Source organism: Sardina pilchardus, chromosome 16, assembly GCF_963854185.1.
Source record: "Sardina pilchardus chromosome 16, fSarPil1.1, whole genome shotgun sequence".
Classification (NCBI taxonomy): domain Eukaryota; kingdom Metazoa; phylum Chordata; class Actinopteri; order Clupeiformes; family Clupeidae; genus Sardina; species Sardina pilchardus.
In genome coordinates this window covers 27,110,014-27,129,674 of record NC_085009.1, presented here as the reverse complement: position 1 = coordinate 27,129,674, position 19,661 = coordinate 27,110,014, and the positions used below count along the sequence as shown (strand labels likewise).

General features: G+C 36.7%; 1 protein-coding gene and 1 long non-coding RNA gene across 4 annotated transcripts in view; one reads left to right on the top strand and one right to left on the bottom strand.

Annotated features, from left to right (window-relative positions):
- LOC134059780 (protein NLRC5-like) overlaps positions 1 to 19,661 on the bottom strand; it is a 139,693-nt gene that overhangs the window by 70,651 nt on the left and 49,381 nt on the right. For 2 of the 3 annotated variants that reach the window (XM_062516282.1, XM_062516281.1), the window contains one exon: positions 3,286 to 3,459. The exons of the other annotated variant lie outside the window; for it this stretch is intronic. In XM_062516282.1, the coding sequence (XP_062372266.1) occupies positions 3,286 to 3,459 (174 nt within the window). The remainder of the gene's footprint in view (positions 1 to 3,285; positions 3,460 to 19,661) is intronic. 3 annotated transcript variants of the gene reach the window in all.
- Positions 4,069 to 6,965, top strand: LOC134059791 (uncharacterized). The gene is made up of 5 exons (XR_009935072.1): positions 4,069 to 4,277; positions 4,850 to 4,938; positions 5,078 to 5,159; positions 5,507 to 5,581; positions 6,570 to 6,965. It is a non-coding gene; the product is annotated as an uncharacterized LOC134059791 (long non-coding RNA).

The following is a 19,661-nucleotide window of genomic DNA, read 5'->3' as shown; positions in this document are numbered from 1 at the left end:
CCAAAACCAAAGATTGATGATATGAACCAAATATTCTGGAACAGACGGATTTACAACATTGAACGCGATAGGTTATTAGGCTACGCCCTTACGAAAAAGTAGCCTACTATAGGAATCTTATAGTATTTTGGGACTAAATATTGTAGGAATCTTATAGGAATCTTATAGGAATACTATAGTAAATTGGGACATACTACAGAAGTACTACAAGATTGCTATAGAAATACTATAGCGGCTAGAGGATATTATAGAGGTATTACAGAACAAAACAGAAGTCCGTGATGCGACTTCCACCATTTCCTTTCCTGTTCACAACGCATGCAGTCTACATTGAAGTGAAACGTGCAGAACGTTGTCCAAAACAATACAATAACACTCTGTGTTGAGATCTAGTACAATATAGTCATCTGTAGACATGAAGTGGCAACTAAAGGCATGATCAGTCATGAAAACGTTGGCGGCTGCAGCCTCATTTAGGTTTTGGCTGGGCCAGCTAGCCAGCCAACTACTTCATCAGCCAGCCGTTATTCTCAAAGCAAATGGCTTCGGGGTCTATACATAACAACAGTTATCCATTGCAACATAGCCTATTTGAAACCGATCATTCCCCCTTCCCCATACACTCGTCTAGGCTAGGCTACTACAGACATCACCGCGCATCGAGGACAATTAACTGCCTCCCCACCCCCACCGCCTCTCTCTGTGCATAGGCTAGGCTGTAGGCATGGCTATTTAGACAACTCGTCGAAGAATGCGCAATCATGTTTCATCGCATATGCGCATTTCAGAATGTTCGAATTCGCCAGCGTGCATGTAGTTGTGTGAATAGAAAAAACAGAACACAGCCCATATTTATTGATGCCTTGCTTAAAAGAGCTTCCATCATGAACAAGTCGGGAATCGAACCAGCTATCCTATGGATGTGAGGCCGAAGCTCTAACCAGTGGGCTAGTTCTCCCCTAGAGTTCAGTTAAAATGTGTATCTCAATGCTGGATCTCGAATTCACATAGACGTTAGCTTAAATTGTAGAAACAATAAGCCCATAGCCAGTGCTTGAAGTGGGAAAAAATAAGTGCAGGAACTCTAATTTTCTGACATTTGACATTTGTGCGGTGAAAAAAAAAATCAAGTCTTTAGGATGTGTTGGTTGAAAAACGTTTTTTATTTAATATTTTTTTCAAGCACTAACCTATAGGCCTAGGTTACTTTTTTCTAATTAACAAATGGAATATGGAAAACCATTAAAACAACACGAACCAGATCAGTGCAGTATAGCCACTTGTAGGCCTAACAATAGACTGGGCTAATAAGGGCCCTAGAACCAGAAACCTTTGGGCTAAAGGCCCAGATGAAGAAAACTGTGAAATAGGCTGTAGGCCTACTTTACATTGATTTAATTAACAATAACTGGCCAAGAACAGAGATTAGGTCAAAAGTCAGAACAAGTGGGTAAGTGTGACTGTGTCACTTTCTATTGCTATTTTGGGTCCTGAAATGGCATTTCAAGCATCTGCCATGGCTATATGACAAACAGGGGTCTGAATACAACTTCTGATATGAAAAATAAATTATTTTGAAGTGGGGGATATGGAGAGGTATGAAAAAATGCAGAAATTTGATGTGATTTCCAAAAAGGATTTCTCGTGATTATAGCTAATTACACAGAGGCATTCTATACGCCGTTGGAATCAGTAGGATCTCTTGTTCATTTTGATATGTAGTTTGCCATAGGGCAGTAACGAAATCGTCAGATATTTCACAGAGACGAATGGGTATGACGCAGAACTGAATGTGCCATTCATTTTTGTAGGTAACTGTAATTTTCAACGCTAATTATCTCGCGAACCGTTCATCACAGAAACTAGCGGCTAGTACCATTGGAAAGGTCAGGTTCTGCAGTTTCATATGATATGCATGTTATTTCTGTGCGATTTTCCCACGCAGCAATAAAACCGAGAAGAATGGGTGCGGCCGCGGCCGCATGGTGCGTCTCTCGAAGAGGGAAGAGAGGGTCTGCCGGCGGCCCGATGGTAATCTTCTCGCGGCCCGGTAGATTGAGAAACACTGTGATAGGGCACTGTTGTGGCTCGTGGGTAATGTAGTCTTTCATCGGTCTTGTGATATTGTCTATTCACGGGCCACTGTGACTGTCACTGCGTCGGATCAGTTTCAGTAAGTACCGGAACGCTGAAAAAAGTGGCGGAACCCAAAAGACGAAAATACAGAAGTTCCGGAACTGCGTTCCGCTGCGTTCCGGCCCACTTCAAGCACTGCCCATAGCCTTTTTTCAGCAGACATCGCAAACATATCATACACATTCACAAAACGGAGAATATCTTTCTGCTCAGCATAGCTCTCTATCTCCCTCCCTCCGATGTAGCTAGACCCTATAAGATGCTTCTCCCTAAATGAATAAAAAATGTTTTAGAAAGTAGCCACGGTAGCCTGCAAAATGCGGCCTTAAATCCTGGCTACTGTGTAATTGAAACCAGACTGTTCATTGTCGGCAGACTGTTCATTTTCGGCGGCGCAAACAGATAGGCTACCTATTAAATGAATAGAAGTGAATTTGGGGAGTGAATTGGAACTAGCCACCCATTCACTTTTAGAGCATTTTAGTTGAAAGTCAAGTTTGCTTAAAGGAATACGCCACCCAAAAATGAAATTAAGCTAGTCTCGGTCACCCCCAGAGTTAGAACAGTGAAAAAAACCTGGTTAAAATCCGTCCGGGCATTCTCCTGCTTTGGGAGCAGCGATTTTAGCTTTAGCTTAGCACAGTTGCTGTAGATGAAGGGTGTCAGTGAGCACGTCCTCCAAAAAAGTGACCAAGACGTCTACATTTTTTTCTAAATATATCTTGGGAGCCGTGTGTTCAAAACGAGTACAAATCATAATGCAAAATCGAACGAGACTATTACCTGGGCAGATCTTTACTTGGAACTATATTCAGCCTCATCGCCGACGAAGCACCGCTAGCTAGGCGCAAAGTTCTCACGTAGCAGTCTTGTAAACTCCCAACTTCTAGATTCGACTGGAACTTCACGGGATGGGATTCAAGTGGTGCTACGTGAGAACTTTCCGCCTAGCTAGCGGTGCTTCGTCGGCGATGAGGCTGAATATAGTTCCAAGTAAAGATGTGCCCAGGTAATACTTCTAGAGTAAGTGGGTCAGAACGGCGCGGCGCTTCTAGTGTTAATGGTTGTGTAAAATAAAGTGTTAAATAAAGTGTTAAATATTTGATATCACAAATGGATTGTCCACTGTTCTTCCAGAAATATACTTACTGGACATTTGTCAGAGTACACATTGGATCCTCCTTCAGGTCTATCAGCAGTTTGACTCCAGATTTCCCTGGATCATTTCCTCTGAGATCAAGCTCTCTGAGGCAATTGGGATTTAACCTCAAGGCTGAAGCCAGACTAGCATAGCCCTTCTCTGTGATACTGCAGTCAGAGAGCCTAGAAGGAAAGGATTATTTAGTCAGTGCGTAAGGAAACACAATATTTAGCTTCCCCAAGTACATCTAAAGGTTTTATAGGCAGCATGTTGTTAGGTAGCATTTTCCCAGCAATACAGTAGTTTAGTATACTGAGTAAAGAAGATTTGATTTAGGGTGGTTTCACGTCTTCTCTTTCAGTCGTTCACAAGATATCACCACGATGGGATATATCACCTTTAGCATACTTACAGTACCTACTCAACCCTTTTCTAACCACTGTCACTGCAAAAATAGCCTTGTACAATACACACATTTAACTGGCCCTGTCAACACTTTCTTTTGCGCGATTCAAGTAGCCTACCATCGGCACCTTAGGCCATGGAACCTGATAACCCCATACAGAAAAATCCATGGAAAAAATATATGCACATATATGCAGCTGCATCCAGCATATGTTTAAATAGATGGCTAAAATATATTGAATACATATATAGTACCAATATGTATATGCAAGTATATGTGGAACCAAGCACTGTAACATATATGTGGATATCTTACATGAAAGTCTATGTGCTGAATATATTCACTGAATAGATGCAAGTATATGCGGAACCTAGCACTAACATATATGTGAATATCTTACATGTAAGTCTATGTGCTGAATATATTCACTGAATAGATTTTTTAAAAGTGCATGCGCACACACAGCAATTCCCATCCCCCACCCCAACTGACTTTTCAACTCCAGCCACAAGTCACACTTCAACTGTCACTTTTCTGTCATGAAGCTTGCTGTATGTAAGCTGAACAAACTCTGCCGTCATCATCATATTCAAGGTAAGAATTACAGTACTTTAGTATGCCAATTGAAAACGGGAATCTATTAGAAATGTATTGTTTTCATAATGAAATCTTAACCAAAGTGATTATGATTTGATAGTGTTAGATTAGAATCATAATTAGTTAGCATATAGCTAGCGAGCTAACACCACTAACGTTAGCGATGTTAGCTGTTAATGTTAACGTTTACAGTAACCAACTTCATTATGAGGAATATCTGGAATGGTAGTTAATATATCTAGCAATAATTCAGTCAGAGATGTCTTTATATGTACAGCTTTAGTTTGAATTAAATATCAGGCGCAAGTAGCTTAGCCAACAGTACATTTAAAGTGGCTATTACCATGCAGGCTGAAGTATGAAAGTTGTTAACGTTACTTAATAGAGTTACGTTGCAAACTTCCATGGGACATGGGTAGTTAACATTATTTAAAGGTAATACATGTAGTGTTGATGCATAATATACATAGTGTTGCTATACGTTATCTCACCCCCTGATTTTAGGAACTATAGATCTCTATGTTTGCAACTTATTAATTTTAGCCTCCTTCTGTTCCTTCTGTTTGCAGGCGGTGTGTTGTGTGGAGGACTGCTGCCCTGAGACCGCTGGGTTTATTCTGGAATATTGTCACTTCCAAAGCCCATTACAAGCCTGCAAGTGAGTTCACTCACCAGGTAGACACACACACACACACACACATAATTGCATATAGCATTGGTATGTGTGCATATATTTGTGTTTGTAAATGTTTAGTTTAACCCTTCCTTTCATGTGTCTGTTTGTTATGACTTTGTAGTGGGCTCTATGAACTGTCCAGAGCAAAATCAGTCTGTCCTGATGGCACTACCTGCTACTATGGCTGCTGCTCTCAACCTGGTGTAAGTGTTTGTGTTTTTATCCTTTACAACATTAGGAAGATCAGACCTTATCTGACACAAGATTCCACACAGTTTATTGTACAGATTATGGTTATTTCCAAGCTGGACTATTGTACACTGTTACCTGGCCTGCTTGTGCATTAAGATCGTTACAGTTGATTCAGAACGATACTGAATGCTTTATCTGTGTAATTCTCTATGTCTCTCCTGTGTATGAGTTAGTTGTGTTGTCTCATTTAAAAATGTTAGGCTATCTGTGTGGACTGCTTCACTTTTTCACCTCACCATCATAGATCTTTTCAGTAGTAAACTATTTGAGGATCTAATTGATTGTGCAATTTTTTCAGGGGGCAAGTCTTAAGAGTTGCAGACGGGGGAGCAAAAGGAGTTCCTGGACCCTTAAAGGGTTAAGGCCATAATGGGTGAGTTTGTTGTATGTCTTTCTCTCCAACTCACTTTGTATTTCTATGCAATATTTTTTTGAAGTGAGATAACCTTAAGTGAATATACAGTTATGAACATTATTCATATTCATATCGGCTACAGTCATATGCATAAGTTTGGACCCCCATGCTGAAGTTGAAATCATCTTTTGGAAATTGATCTCAATGCCTTAATTTAGGAAAAGTCCAACCTTTAAAGACACCCCTATGTTAAATTCCCATAGAGACAGGCAGATTTTTCTCATGATTTTGCCTTATTGACTTGCAGTTATGTCATGGATCCTGGATACTGCTCATGGCAAATATCGATTTAATGTTGATTTCCTCTTGACCAATATGTTTGTTCTGACTGAACATGACACTGCCACATGCCATTTATCATCAAAATGTAAAAAAAGTTCCATGTTTCTAGCACATGGTCTTACAACCTTTTGGCATGTGGCAATGTCATTTTCAGTCAGAACAAACATTGGTTAAGGGAAAATCAACATTAAATAAATAATTCCAGGGGTATGAATCATTTTGTTCCCAATTGCGTGTTTATTTGATCTATTATGTGCATATATCAATACATCTTTAGACATTTTTGCACTTGATGTACACTTATTTGACCTTGTTATAAGTGAAAATCTACTTCTATTGGCGAATCCTGCAAATAAAAGTTTCTTGTTTTGTGGAAATACCACTTTTGTAAGATAAACTAAATTATCTTGCAAGATTTGTCAATAGAGCTGATTTTCACTTATAACAAAGTCAAACTAAACTTAAATGTAAAAAGGTATTGCTGTAAGTAAATAATAGAAAAAAGACTATAATGGATGAATTTATTTTATTTTACATAACGTATGTCTTTCTCTCCAACTGGCTTTGTATTTCTCTCCAATTATTGTGATTCTGTACTTTAGCATCTGTGGTTGTCACTAATATTTTGCATGTTCTATTTGTATATGTTCTGTCTTTTCCATAGGCCACCTAGAAGAGATTCAGGCACTCCCTCAAGATTGCTGGGCCATGCAATTAATGCCAAACTTGCAGAACTGTGATGTCAGTACAAAAACAAAAATGGCCATTTTTAAATAAATTCAACAAAAGAAAACAGAAGAGTTGTGTGTTTCTTCCTCTTTATAATGATACTATGGTTAATTTTAAGTAAATACTATAGTGAAAACAATTGTAAATGCAGAAAACATGAAACCATAGTAGAATATGCCCTATATTTGAACAATATATCAGAATATATGTGAGAAATATAAGTCTGAAATATATAGGTCATGTGATCACAACTTTCATCAAGGGTCACGTGATCATTCTTCTTAGTGCAATATATTTAAATATATTTAATTATATGCAGAAAATATAAGAAAGTGGCCAATTTCAAACATGTACTTATATGTTGACATATATTGATACATATATGTAAATATATGTATTTAACATATATGTAAATATATGTATTTAACATAGATGTAAATATATGTATTTAACATAGATGCCCTTATACTGGAATATATTCAAGCTGCATATATGTCAATATGTTATTTTTCTGTATGGGACTAATGCATTTGCTTTAACACTTGGCATTAGGGCTAAATCTTACAATAACAAACCATAGCCCAAAGCTTGCTGCATCAGAGCATTACACAAATAGACCTATTAAAAAAAAACACAAGACAACCTGAGCCTGTCGATCGCAAACAATAGGTAGCCTACTGTATATGTAAGCCTATGCCGATATGCTGGTAACATTCTGACACATTCATCAAGGGCGCTGAATGAATGCACAAGGTCTAGAGTATAAACCGACTACATAGCAAAAACTACATACACTGTACATACAAGCTACATAGCTACATACACTGTACATACAAGCTACATACTGTAGCTACATACACTGTACAGTATATACAGTACAGACCAAAAGTTTGGACACACCTTCTCATTCAAAGAGTTTTCTTTATTTTCATGACTATGACTGAAAGTTGTACATTCATATATACCGAAGGCATCACAATTATGAACTAGAAATGCAATTCCAAGGAATTACCAGTGCATGAAAATGCAAAAATAGATAGATAATGTAGATATGGTTACTAAGGTGTAGCTAGGGTAAACATGGTGGTTGCATAGTTTACAGAGAGTTGATAGTGTGAAGGTAGACTGTTTAAAGATGAAACATTCCAGTTCTAACTTAACTAATGATTTCTAGTCATGTTAAAATGTTAATAAGCTAACTTAGCTAATGATTTCTAGCAGTCACGCTAAAAATGCTAATTATGCTAGCAATGCTAACTTTACTAACAATTCTAACCAGGTTGATTAGCTAACTTAACCAATGATTTCTAGCAGCAATGCTAAAAATGCTAACTATGCTAACAATGCTAAATTTGCTAACAATGCTAACCAGGTTGATTAGCTAACTTAGTTGATGATTTTTTGCTGTTATGCTAAAAATGCTAACTATGCTAACAATGTTAACTATGCTAACCATGCTAACTAGCTAACTTGCTAGTGAGGACTTTTATTTTGAAACATTTGTTGCTAGGGTATCCACGGTGGCCACTATCAGGAAACAAGAAGTTACTGCAGTATAATCATGTTGGTTGCTATGGAAATGGTCATAAACGCTTAATTTTAATGGTTGCTATGTTGGTTGCTAGGTACATGGAGGTTTCATGTAGTTGACTGGAGGCATAGTGGATGATAACTGACAGTTGGAATGGTTGAACAGTTCAATAGTTGAGTAGTTTCAATGGTTAAATGATTTAATAGTGTATTATTGCAGTGAGGACTTTTATTTTGAAACAGTTGTGGACAGAGGAAACAGTTTACAGGATATGTAGTCTTCAGAGAGACTGTATGCTTAAAGCCAGAGAAACTGACAGTTGGTGCCCAGGTGGCCGGCCACCTGGCCTAAGATTCTAATTGCTGCCGTGATGTCATAATGAGCAATGTTAAGTCTATCGGGGGAATTGTAATAGTTTTTAACTAATAGTTTAAAAAGTATAAAAGTTACAAAGTTGAAAATTACAAAGCAGGCATGGCATAAGCAAGACCTACGCAACAACGTTTGAATGAAGTTTCTACGTTAAACGGTTGAAGCTGAATTGCGTGCGTTAGAAGAAGAATAATAATAACTAGAAATGCAATTCCAAGGAATTACCAGTGCATGAAAATGCAAAAAAATGTAGATATGGCTACTAAGGTGTAGCTAGGGTAAACATGGTGGTTGCATAGTTTAAAGAGAGTTGATAGTGTTAAGGTAGACATTTTAAAGCTTAAACATTCCTGTTCTAACTTAACTAATAATTTCTAACAGGTATTCTAAAATGTTAACTATGCTAACAATGCTAACCAGGTTGATAAGTTAACTTAGCTGATGATTTCTAACAGTAATGCTAAAAAATGCTAACTATGCTAACATTGCTAACTATGTTAACTATGCTAACCACGTTGATTAGCTAACTTAGCTAATCATTTTAGCAGTTGTGCTAAAAATGCGAACTATGTTAACAATGCTAACTATGCTAACAATGCTAACCAGGTTGATGAGCTAACTTAGCTAATCATTTTTAGCAGTTATGCTAAAAATGCTAACTATGTTAACAATGCTAACTGTGCTAACCATGCTAACAATGCTAACTTGCTAGTGAGGACTTTTATTTTGAAACAGTAGTTGCTAGGGTATCCATGGTGCTCACTATCAATAATAAAGAAGTTACTGTAGTATAATCATGTTGGTTGCTATGGAAACTGTCAAAAACGCTTAATTTTAATGGTTGCTATGTTGGTTGCTAGGTACATGGAGGATTCATTTAGTTGACTGGAGGCATAGTTGATGATAAATGACAGTTGGAATGGTTGAACAGTTAAATAGTTGAGTAGTTTCAGTGGTTAAATGATTTAATAGTGTATTATTGCAGTGAGGACTTTTATTTTGAAACAGTTGTGGACAGAGGAAACAGTTAACAGGATATGTAGTCTTCACAGAGAGATTGTATGCTTAAAGCCTGAGAGAGAGAGGGCTGCTGCAGGTGGGGCTGGCCACCTGGCATAAGATTCTAATTGCTCAACGACCCGATTGTGATGTCATAGAGGCCAATGTTAAGTCTATGGGGAAATTTTTAATAGTTTTTAATTTATAGTTCAAAAAGTATAAAAGTTACAAAGTTGAAAAGTCATAGCAACCCGATCCATTAGAATACCTACGTTACAAAGTTTGAATGAAGTTTCTAAGTTAAACGGTTGAAGAGAAATTGCGGTTAGAAAAAGCTGTCAGCGGAATAATAATAAAGAAAATAATAAGAAGACTAGGAAGAACAGTACAGTGCATTTTCATGCACTGTAACTAGAAATGCAATTCCAAGGAATTACCAGTGCATGAAAATGCAGAAATAGATAGATAATGTAGATATAGTTACTAAGGTGTAGCTAGGGTAAACATGGTGGTTGCATAGTTTACAGAGAGTTGATAGTGTGAAGGTAGACTGTTTAAAGATGAAACATTCCAGTTCTAACTTAACTAATGATTTCTATTCATGTTAAAATGTTGATTAGCTAACTTAGCTAATGATTTCTAGCAGTTACGCTAAAAATGCTAATTATGCTAGCAATGCTAACTTTACTAACAATGCTAACCAGGTTGATTAGCTAACTTAACCAATGATTTCTAGCAGCAATGCTAAAAATGCTAACTATGCTAACAATGCTACATTTGCTAACAATGCTAACCAGGTTGATTAGCTAACTTAGTTGATGATTTTTTGCAGTTATGCTAAAAATGCTAACTATGCTAACCATGCTAACTAGCTAACTTGCTAGTGAGGACTTTTATTTTGAAACATTTGTTGCTAGGGTATCCATGGTGGCCACTATCAGGAAACAAGAAGTTACTGCAGTATAATCATGTTGGTTGCTATGGAAACGGTCATAAACGCTTAATTTTAATGGTTGCTATGTTGGTTGCTAGGTACATGGAGGTTTCATGTAGTTGACTGGAGGCATAGTGGATGATAACTGACAGTTGGAATGGTTGAACAGTTCAATAGTTGAGTAGTTTCAATGGTTAAATTATTTAATAGTGTATTATTGCAGTGAGGACTTTTATTTTGAAACAGTTGTGGACAGAGTAAACAGTTAACAGGATATGTAGTCTTCTGAGAGACTGTATGCTTAAAGCCAGAGAAACTGACAGTTGGTGCCCAGGTGGCCGGCCACCTGGCCTAAGATTCTAATTGCTGCCGTGATGTCATAATGAGCAATGTTAAGTCTATGGGGGAAATTGTAATAGTTTTTAACTAATAGTTTAAAAAGTATAAAAGTTACAAAGTTGAAAAATACAAAGCAGGCATGGCATAAGCAAGACCTACGCAACAACGTTTGAATGAAGTTTCTACGTTAAACGGTTGAAGCTGAATTGCGTGCGTTAGAAGAAGAATAATAACTAGAAATGCAATTCCAAGGAATTACCAGTGCATGAAAATGCAAAAATAGATAGATAATGTAGATATGGTTACTGAGGTGTAGCTAGGGTAAACATGGTGGTTGCATAGTTTACAGAGAGTTGATAGTGTGAAGGTAGACAGTTTAAAGATGAAACATTCCAGTTCTAACTTAACTAATGATTTCTATTCATGTTAAAATGTTGATTAGCTAACTTAGCTAATGATTTCTATCAGTTAAGCTAAAAATGCTAATTATGCTAGCAATGCTAACTTTACTAACAATGCTAACCAGGTTGATTAGCTAACTTAACCGATGATTTCTAGCAGTAATGTTAAAAATGCTAACTATGCTAACAATGCTAAATTTGCTGACAATGCTAACCAGGTTGATTAGCTAACTTAGTTGACGATTTTTTGCAGTTATGCTAAAAATGCTAACTATGTTAACAATGTTAACTATGCTAACCATGTTAACTAGCTAACTTGCTATTGAGGACTTTTATTTTGAAACATTTGTTGCTAGGGTATCCATGGTGGCCACTATCAGGAAACAAGAAGTTACTGCAGTATAATCATGTTGGTTGCTATGGAAACGGTTATAAACACTTAATTTTAATGGTTGCTATGTTGGTTGCTAGGTACATGGAGGTTTCATGTAGTTGACTGGAGGCATAGTGGATGATAACTGACAGTTGGAATGGTTGAACAGTTCAATAGTTGAGTAGTTTCAATGGTTAAATGATTTAATAGTGTATTATTGCAGTGAGGACCTTTATTTTGAAAAGTTGTGGACAGAGGAAGTAGTGAAACAGGATCTGTAGTCTTAATGAGATTGTATGCTTAAAGCCTGAGACAGAAGGTGCCTCTCATAGCGTTTACGCGTCCTCTCTTGCTCCTCACTGATCTACAAAAAGAATGATGGAGCGGCAACAATGGGATAGTCTAGCCCTTCTTCTATCTTTCTTTATGTAGATCATTGAGGATCGAGGAGCGAGGGAGGACATATAAACGCTACTTGAGAGGGACCCACAGTAAATACTTTAAAAGTTGTATGTAGCTGGTCTAATTAATGTTGATAGACAGAATGTTTAATGGATATTGATAGGCAGATTGTTTAATAGATATTGATTGACAGTTTAATGGGTGGATGAGTGAATGGTCTGAAGAAGATGAGTGGATAGAAGGTTGGATGGAATGTGCCTTATATTCTTGTTAAGAGAGACACTGATACAGCTCTCTGAGAGTAGCCTAGTTGACACAGGTGTAATCAATTTAACTGGCTAGTCTTAAGAGAGCCAGAGTACTCTTAAAGCCTGAGACAGAGTAAATAATTTAAAAGTTGAATGTAGATAGTCTAATTAATGTTGATAGACAGAGTTTAATGGATGTTGATAGACAGATTGTTTAATAGATGTTGATAGACAGTTTAATGGGTGGATGAGTGAATGGTCTGAAGAAGATGAATGGATAGAATGTTGGATGGAATGTGCCTTATATTCTTGTAGAATGGAGAGACACAGAGAATGTATCTGAGAGTAGTGGATACAGATACAGGTGTAATCAATTTAACTGGCTAGTCTTAAGAGAGCCAGCCTGAGACAGAGTAGATTGTTTAAAAGTTCAATGTAGAGCGTCTAATTGATGTTGATAGGCAGACTGTTTAGAATGGGTGGATGAGTGAATGGTTTGAAGAAGATGAATGGATATAAAGTTGGATGGAATTAGGAGGACTTATTTTGATACTGTTGTGCGCAGAGGATACAGGGGAACAGAATATGTAGTCTTCAGAGAGGAGCCTGAGAGAAACTGACAGTTGGTGCCCAGGTGGCTGACCAGCTGGGGTAACATTCTAATTGCTGCCGTGATGTCATAATGAGCAATGTTAAGTCTATGGGGAAATTGTTAATAGTTTTTATTTAATAGTTCAAAAAGTATAAAAGTTACAAAGTTGAAAAATACAAAGCACACATGGCATAAGCAAGACCTACGCAACAACGTTTGAATGAAGTTTCTACGTTAAACGGTTGAAGCTGAATTGCGAGCGTTAGAAGAAGAAGAATAAGAAGCCTAGGAAGAACAGTACAGTGCATTTTCATGCACTGTAATAAGAAGAAGAAGAAGAAGAAGACCGAGGAAGAACAGTACAGTGCATTTTCATGCACTGTAATAACTAGAAATGCAATTCCAAGGAATTACCAGTGCATGAAAATGCAAAAAAAAATGTATAGATAGATAATGTAGATATGGTTACTAAGGTGTAGCTAGGGTAAACATAGTGGTTGCATAGTTTAAAGAGAGTTGATAGTGTTAAGGTAGACATTTTAAAGCTTAAACATTCCTGTTCTAACTTAACTAATGATTTCTAACAGGTATTCTAAAATGTTAACTATGCTAACAATGATAACCAGGTTGATTGATTTACTTGGCTAATGATTTCTAACAGTTATTGTAAAAATGATAGCTATGTTAACAATACTAACCAGGTTGATAAGCTAACTTAGCTGATGATTTCTAACAATAATGCTAAAAATGCTAACCATGCTAACAATGCTAACTATGCTAACCAAGTTGATCAGCTAACTTAGCTAATCATTTTTAGCAGTTATGCTAAAAATGCTAACTATGCTAACAATGCTAACTATGGTAACAATGCTAACCAGGTTGATAAACTAACTTAGCTAATCATTTTTAGCAGTTATGCTAAAATTGCTAACTATGCTAACAATGCTAACTATGTTAACAATGCTAACTAGGTTGATTAGCTAACTTCGCTAATCATTTCTAGCAGATATGCTAAAAATGCTAACTATTCTAACTATGCTAACTAGCTAACTTGCTACTGAGGACTTCTATTTTGAAACATTTGTTGATAGGGTATCCGTGGCTGCCACTATCAGGAATAAAGAAGTTACTGTAGTAAAATCATGTTGGTTGCTGTGGAAACGGTCATAAACGCTTAATTTTAATGGTTGCTATGTTGGTTGCAGGTACATGGAGGTCTCATGTAGTTGACTGGAGGCATAGTTGAAGATAACTGACAGTTGGAATGGTTGAACAGTTAGATAGTTGAGTAGTTTCAATGGTTAAATGATTTAATAGTGTATTATTGCAGTGAGGACTTTTATTTTGAAACAGTTGTGGAAAGAGAGTTTAACAGGATATGTAGTCTTCACAGAGATTGTATGCTGCCTGAGAGAGAGAGGGCTGCTGCAGGTGGGGCTGGCCACCTGGCATAAGATTCTAATTGCTTAATGATCCAATTGTGATGTCATAGAGGCCAATGTTAAGTCTATGGGGAAATTTTGAATAGTTTTTAATTTATAGTTTAAAAAGTATAAAAGTTACAAAGTTGAAAAATACTTAGCAGCATTCCCCTATTTAAGACCTACGTTGTGACGTTTGAATGAAGTTTCTAAGTTAAACGGTTCAAGCTGAATAGAAAAAATGAATTTGGTAAGCGGAATAATAATAACTAGAAATGCAATTCCAAGGAATTACCAGTGCATGAAAAAGCAAAAATATATAGATAGATAATGTAGATATGGTTACTAAGGTGTAGCTAGGGTAAACATGGTGGTTGCATAGTTTAAAGACAGTTGATGTGTGAAGTTAGACAGTTTAAAGCTTAAACATTCCAGTTGTAACTTAACTAATGATTTCTAAAAGGTATGTTAAAATGTTATCTAACTATGTTAACAATGATAACCAGGTTGATTGGTTTACTTAGCTAATGATTTATAACAGTTATGGTAAAAATGCTAACAATAATAACAATGTTAACTATGTTAACAATGTTAACCAGGTTGATTAGCTAACCTAGCTAATGATTTCTATCAGTTATGCTAAAAATGCTAACTATGCTAACTATGCAAACCAGGTTGATTAGCTAACTTAGCTAATCATTTCTAACAGTTATGCTAACAATGCTAACTAGGTTGATTAGCTAACTTAGCTAATCATTTCTAGCAGCTATGTTAAAAATGCTAAATATGCTAACAATGCTAACTATGCTAACCATGCTAACTAGCTAACTTGCTACTGAGGACTTCTATTTTGAAACATTCGTTGATAGGGTATCCATGGCTGCCACTATCGGGAATAAAGAAGTTACTGTAGTAAAATCATGTTGGTTGCTATGGAAACGGTCATAAACGCTTGATTTTAATGGTTGCTATGTTGGTTGCTAGGTACATGGAGGTCTCATGTAGTTGACTGGAGGCATAGTTGATGATAGCTGACAGTTGGAATGGTTGAACAGTTAAATAGTTGAGTAGTTTCAATGGTTAAATGATTTAATAGTGTATTATTGCAGTGAGAACTTTTATTTTGAAACAGTTGTGGAAAGAGGAAACAGTTAACAGGATATGTAGTCTTCACAGAGAGATTGTATGCTTAAAGCCTGAGAGAGAGAGAGAGCTGCTGCAGGTGGGGCTGGCCACCTGGCATAAGATTCTAATTGCTTAACGATCCGACTGTGATGTCATAGAGGCCAATGTTAAGTCTATGGGGAAATTTTTAATAGTTTTTAATTTTTAGTTTAAAAAGTATAAAAGTTACAAAGTTGAAAAATACTTAGCAGCATGCCCCTATTGAAGACCTACGTTGCAACGTTTGAATGAAGTTTCTAGGTTAAACGGTTCAAGCTGAATAGAAAAAATGAATTTGATCAGCGGAATAATAATAATAAGAAGAAGAAGTTTTGGAAGAACAGTACAGTGCATTTTCATGCACTGTAATAAGAAGAAGAAGAAGAAGAAGCCTAGGAAGAACAGTACAGTGCATTTGCATGCACTGTAATAAGAAGAAGAAGACCGAGGAAGAACAGTACAGTGCATTTTCATGCACTGTAACTAGAGATGTAATTCCAAGGAAATTACGAGTGCATGAAAATGCAAAAATGATGAGGACTTTTATTTTGAAACAGTTGTGGGTAGAGGAAACAGTTGAACAGGATATGTAGTCTTAAGAGAGCCAGAAAGCCTGAGACAGAGAGTTGCTGCCAGGTGGCTTTGAACACCTGGCTTAAGATTCTAATTGCTTAACGACTTCATTGTGATGTCATAATCCAATGTTAAGTCTATGGGAGAATTTTTAAAAAAAAAAAAATAATATAAATTAAACGATAAAGTTTTCAAAGTTGAAAATTACATAGCTGAAGTCACCTAAGTAAGACCTACGCAGCGCAGTTTGAATGAAGTTTCTACGTCGAACGGTTGAAGCTGAATTGAACGCACAAAAAGTGTCTGAAGACTATAATAATATAGACTAGAGATGTAATTCCAAGGAAATTACGAGTGCATGAAAATGCAAAAATGGTGAGGACTTTTATTTTGAAACAGTTGTGGGTAGAGGAAACAGTTGAACAGGATATGTAGTCTTAAGAGAGCCAGAAAGCCTGAGACAGAGAGTTGCTGCCAGGTGGCTTTGAACACCTGGCTTAAGATTCTAATTGCTTAACGACTTTATTGTGATGTCAAAATCCAATGTTAAGTCTATGGGAGAAAAAATGTTTTTAAAAATTCATATAAATTAAACGATAAAGTTTTCAAAGATGAAATTTACATAGCTGAAGTCACCTAAGTAAGACCTAAGTAGCGCAGTTTGAATGAAGTTTCTACGTCGAACGGTTGAAGCTGAATTAAACGCACAAATTCGTTAGCAGAAAAATAAAAACTATAACTAGAAATGCAATTCCAAGGAATTACCAGTGCATGAAAATGCAAAAATAGATAGATAATGTAGATATGGTTACTAAGGTGTAGCTAGGGTAAACATGGTGGTTGCATAGTTTACAGAGAGTTGATAGTGTGAAGGTAGACGTTTTAAAGATGAAACATTCCAGTTCTAACTTAACTAATGATTTCTATTCATGTTAAAATGTTGATTAGCTAACTTAGCTAATGATTTCTAGCAGTTTCGCTAAAAATGCTTATTATGCTAGCAATGCTAACTTTACTAACAATGCTAACCAGGTTGATTAGCTAACTTAACCGATGATTTCTAGCAGTAATGCTAAAAATGCTAACTATGCTAACAATGCTAAAATTGCTAACAATGCTAACCAGGTTGATTAGCTAACTTAGTTGATGATTTTTTGCAGTTATACTAAAAATGCTAACTATGCTAACAATGCTAACCATGCTAACTAGCTAACTTGCTAGTGAGGACTTTTATTTTGAAACATTTGTTGCTAGGGCGTATCCATGGTGGCCACTATCAGGAAACAAGAAGTTACTGCAGTATAATCATGTTGGTTGCTATGGAAACGGTCATAAACTCTTAATTTTAATGGTTGCTATGTTGGTTGCTAGGTACATGGAGGTTTCATGTAGTTGACTGGAGGCATAGTGGATGATAACTGACAGTTGGAATGGTTGAACAGTTCAATAGTTGAGTAGTTTCAATGGTTAAATGATTTAATAGTATATTATTGCAGTGAGGACCTTTATTTTGAAACAGTTGTGGACAGAGGACGTAGTGAAACAGGATCTGTAGTCTTAATGAGATTGTATGCTTAAAGCCTGAGACAGAAGGTGCCTCTCATATAGCGTTTACGCGTCCTCTCTCGCTCCTCACTGATCTACATAAAGAATGATGGAGCGGCAACAATGGGATAGTCTAGCCCTTCTTCTATCTTTCTTTATGTAGATCATTGAGGATCGAGGAGCGAGGGAGGACATATAAACGCTGCTTGAGAGGGACCCACTGTAAATACTTTAAAAGTTGTATGTAGATAGTCTAATTAATGTTGATAGACAGAATGTTTAATGGATGTTGATGGGCAGATTGTTTAATAGATATTGATTGACAGTTTAATGGGTGGATGAGTGAATGGTCTGAAGAAGATGAATGGATAGAAGGTTGGATGGAATGTGCCTTATATTCTTGTTAAGAGAGACACTGATACAGCTCTCTGAGAGTAGTTGACACAGGTGTAATCAATTTAACTGGCTAGTCTTAAGAGAGCCAGAGTACTCTTAAAGCCTGAGACAGAGTAAATAATTTAATAGTTGAATGTAGATAGTCTAATGTTGATAGACAGAGAGTTTAATGGATGTTGATAGACAGATTGTTTAATAGATGTTGATAGACAGTTAAATGGGTGAATGAGTGAATGGTCTGAAGAAGATGAATGGATAGAATGTTGGATGGAATGTGCCTTATATTCTTGTAGAATGGAGAGACACAGCTCTCTACTGAGAGTAGTGGATATAGATACAGGTGTAATCAATTTAACTGGCTAGTCTTAAGAGAGCCAGCCTGAGACAGAGTAGATTGTTTAAAAGTTGAATGTAGAGCGTCTAATTGATGTTGATAGGCAGACTGTTTAGAATGGGTGGATGAGTGAATGGTTTGAAGAAGATGAATGGATATAAAGTTGGATGGAATTAGGAGGACTTATTTTGATACTGTTGTGCGCAGAGGATACAGGGGAACAGAATATGTAGTCTTCAGAGAGATTGTATGCACTTGTATGAGATTGTATGCTCTAGCCTGAGAGAAACTGACAGTTGGTGCCCAGGTGGCTGACCAGCTGGAGTAAGATTCTAATTGCTGCCGTGATGTCATAATGAGCAATGTTAAGTCTATGGGGGAAATTGTAATAGTTTTTAACTAATAGTTTAAAAAGTATAAAAGTTACAAAGTTGAAAAATACAAAGCCCACATCGCGTAAGTAAGACCTACGCGACAAAATTTGAATGGTGTTTCTACGTTAAGAGGTTGAAGCTGAATTGGCTGCGTTAGAAGAAGAATAATAACTAGAAACGCAATTCCAAGGAATTACCAGTGCATGAAATGCAAAAATAGATAGATAATGTAGATATGGTTACTAAGGTGTAGCTAGGGTAAACATGGTGGTTGCATAGTTTACAGAGAGTTGATAGTGTGAAGGTAGACAGTTTAAAGCTGAAACATTCCAGTTCTAACTTAACTAATGATTTCTATTCATGTTAAAATGTTAACTATGGTAACAATGATAACCAGGTTGATTGGTTAACTTAGCTACTGATTTGATGCAGTAATGGTAAAAATGTTAACTATGCTATCTATGCTCACAGTGCTAACCATGTTGATTCCATAACTTAGCTAATGATTTCTAACAGTTATTGTTAACAATGCTAACCAGGTTGATTAGCTAACTTAGTTGATGTTTTTTTGCAGTTATGCTAAAAATGCTAACTATGCTAACCATGCTAACTAGCTAACTTGCTAGTGAGGACTTTTATTTTGAAACATTTGTTGCTAGGGTATCCATGGTGGCCACTATCAGGAAACAAGAAGTTACTGCAGCATAATCATGTTGGTTGCTATGGAAACGGTCATAAACGCTTAATTTTAATGGTTGGTATGTTGGTTGCTAGGTACATGGAGGTTTCGTGTAGTTGACTGGAGGCATAGTTGATCACTGACAGTTGGAATGGTTGAACAGTTAAATAGTTGAGTAGTTACTATGGTTAAATGATTTAATAGTGTATTATTGCAGTGAGGACCTTTATTTTGAAACAGTTGTGGACAGAGGAAGTAGTGAAACAGGATCTGTAGTCTTAATGAGATTGTATGCTTAAAGCCTGAGACAGAAGGTGCCTCGCATATAGCGTTTACGCATCCTCTCTCGC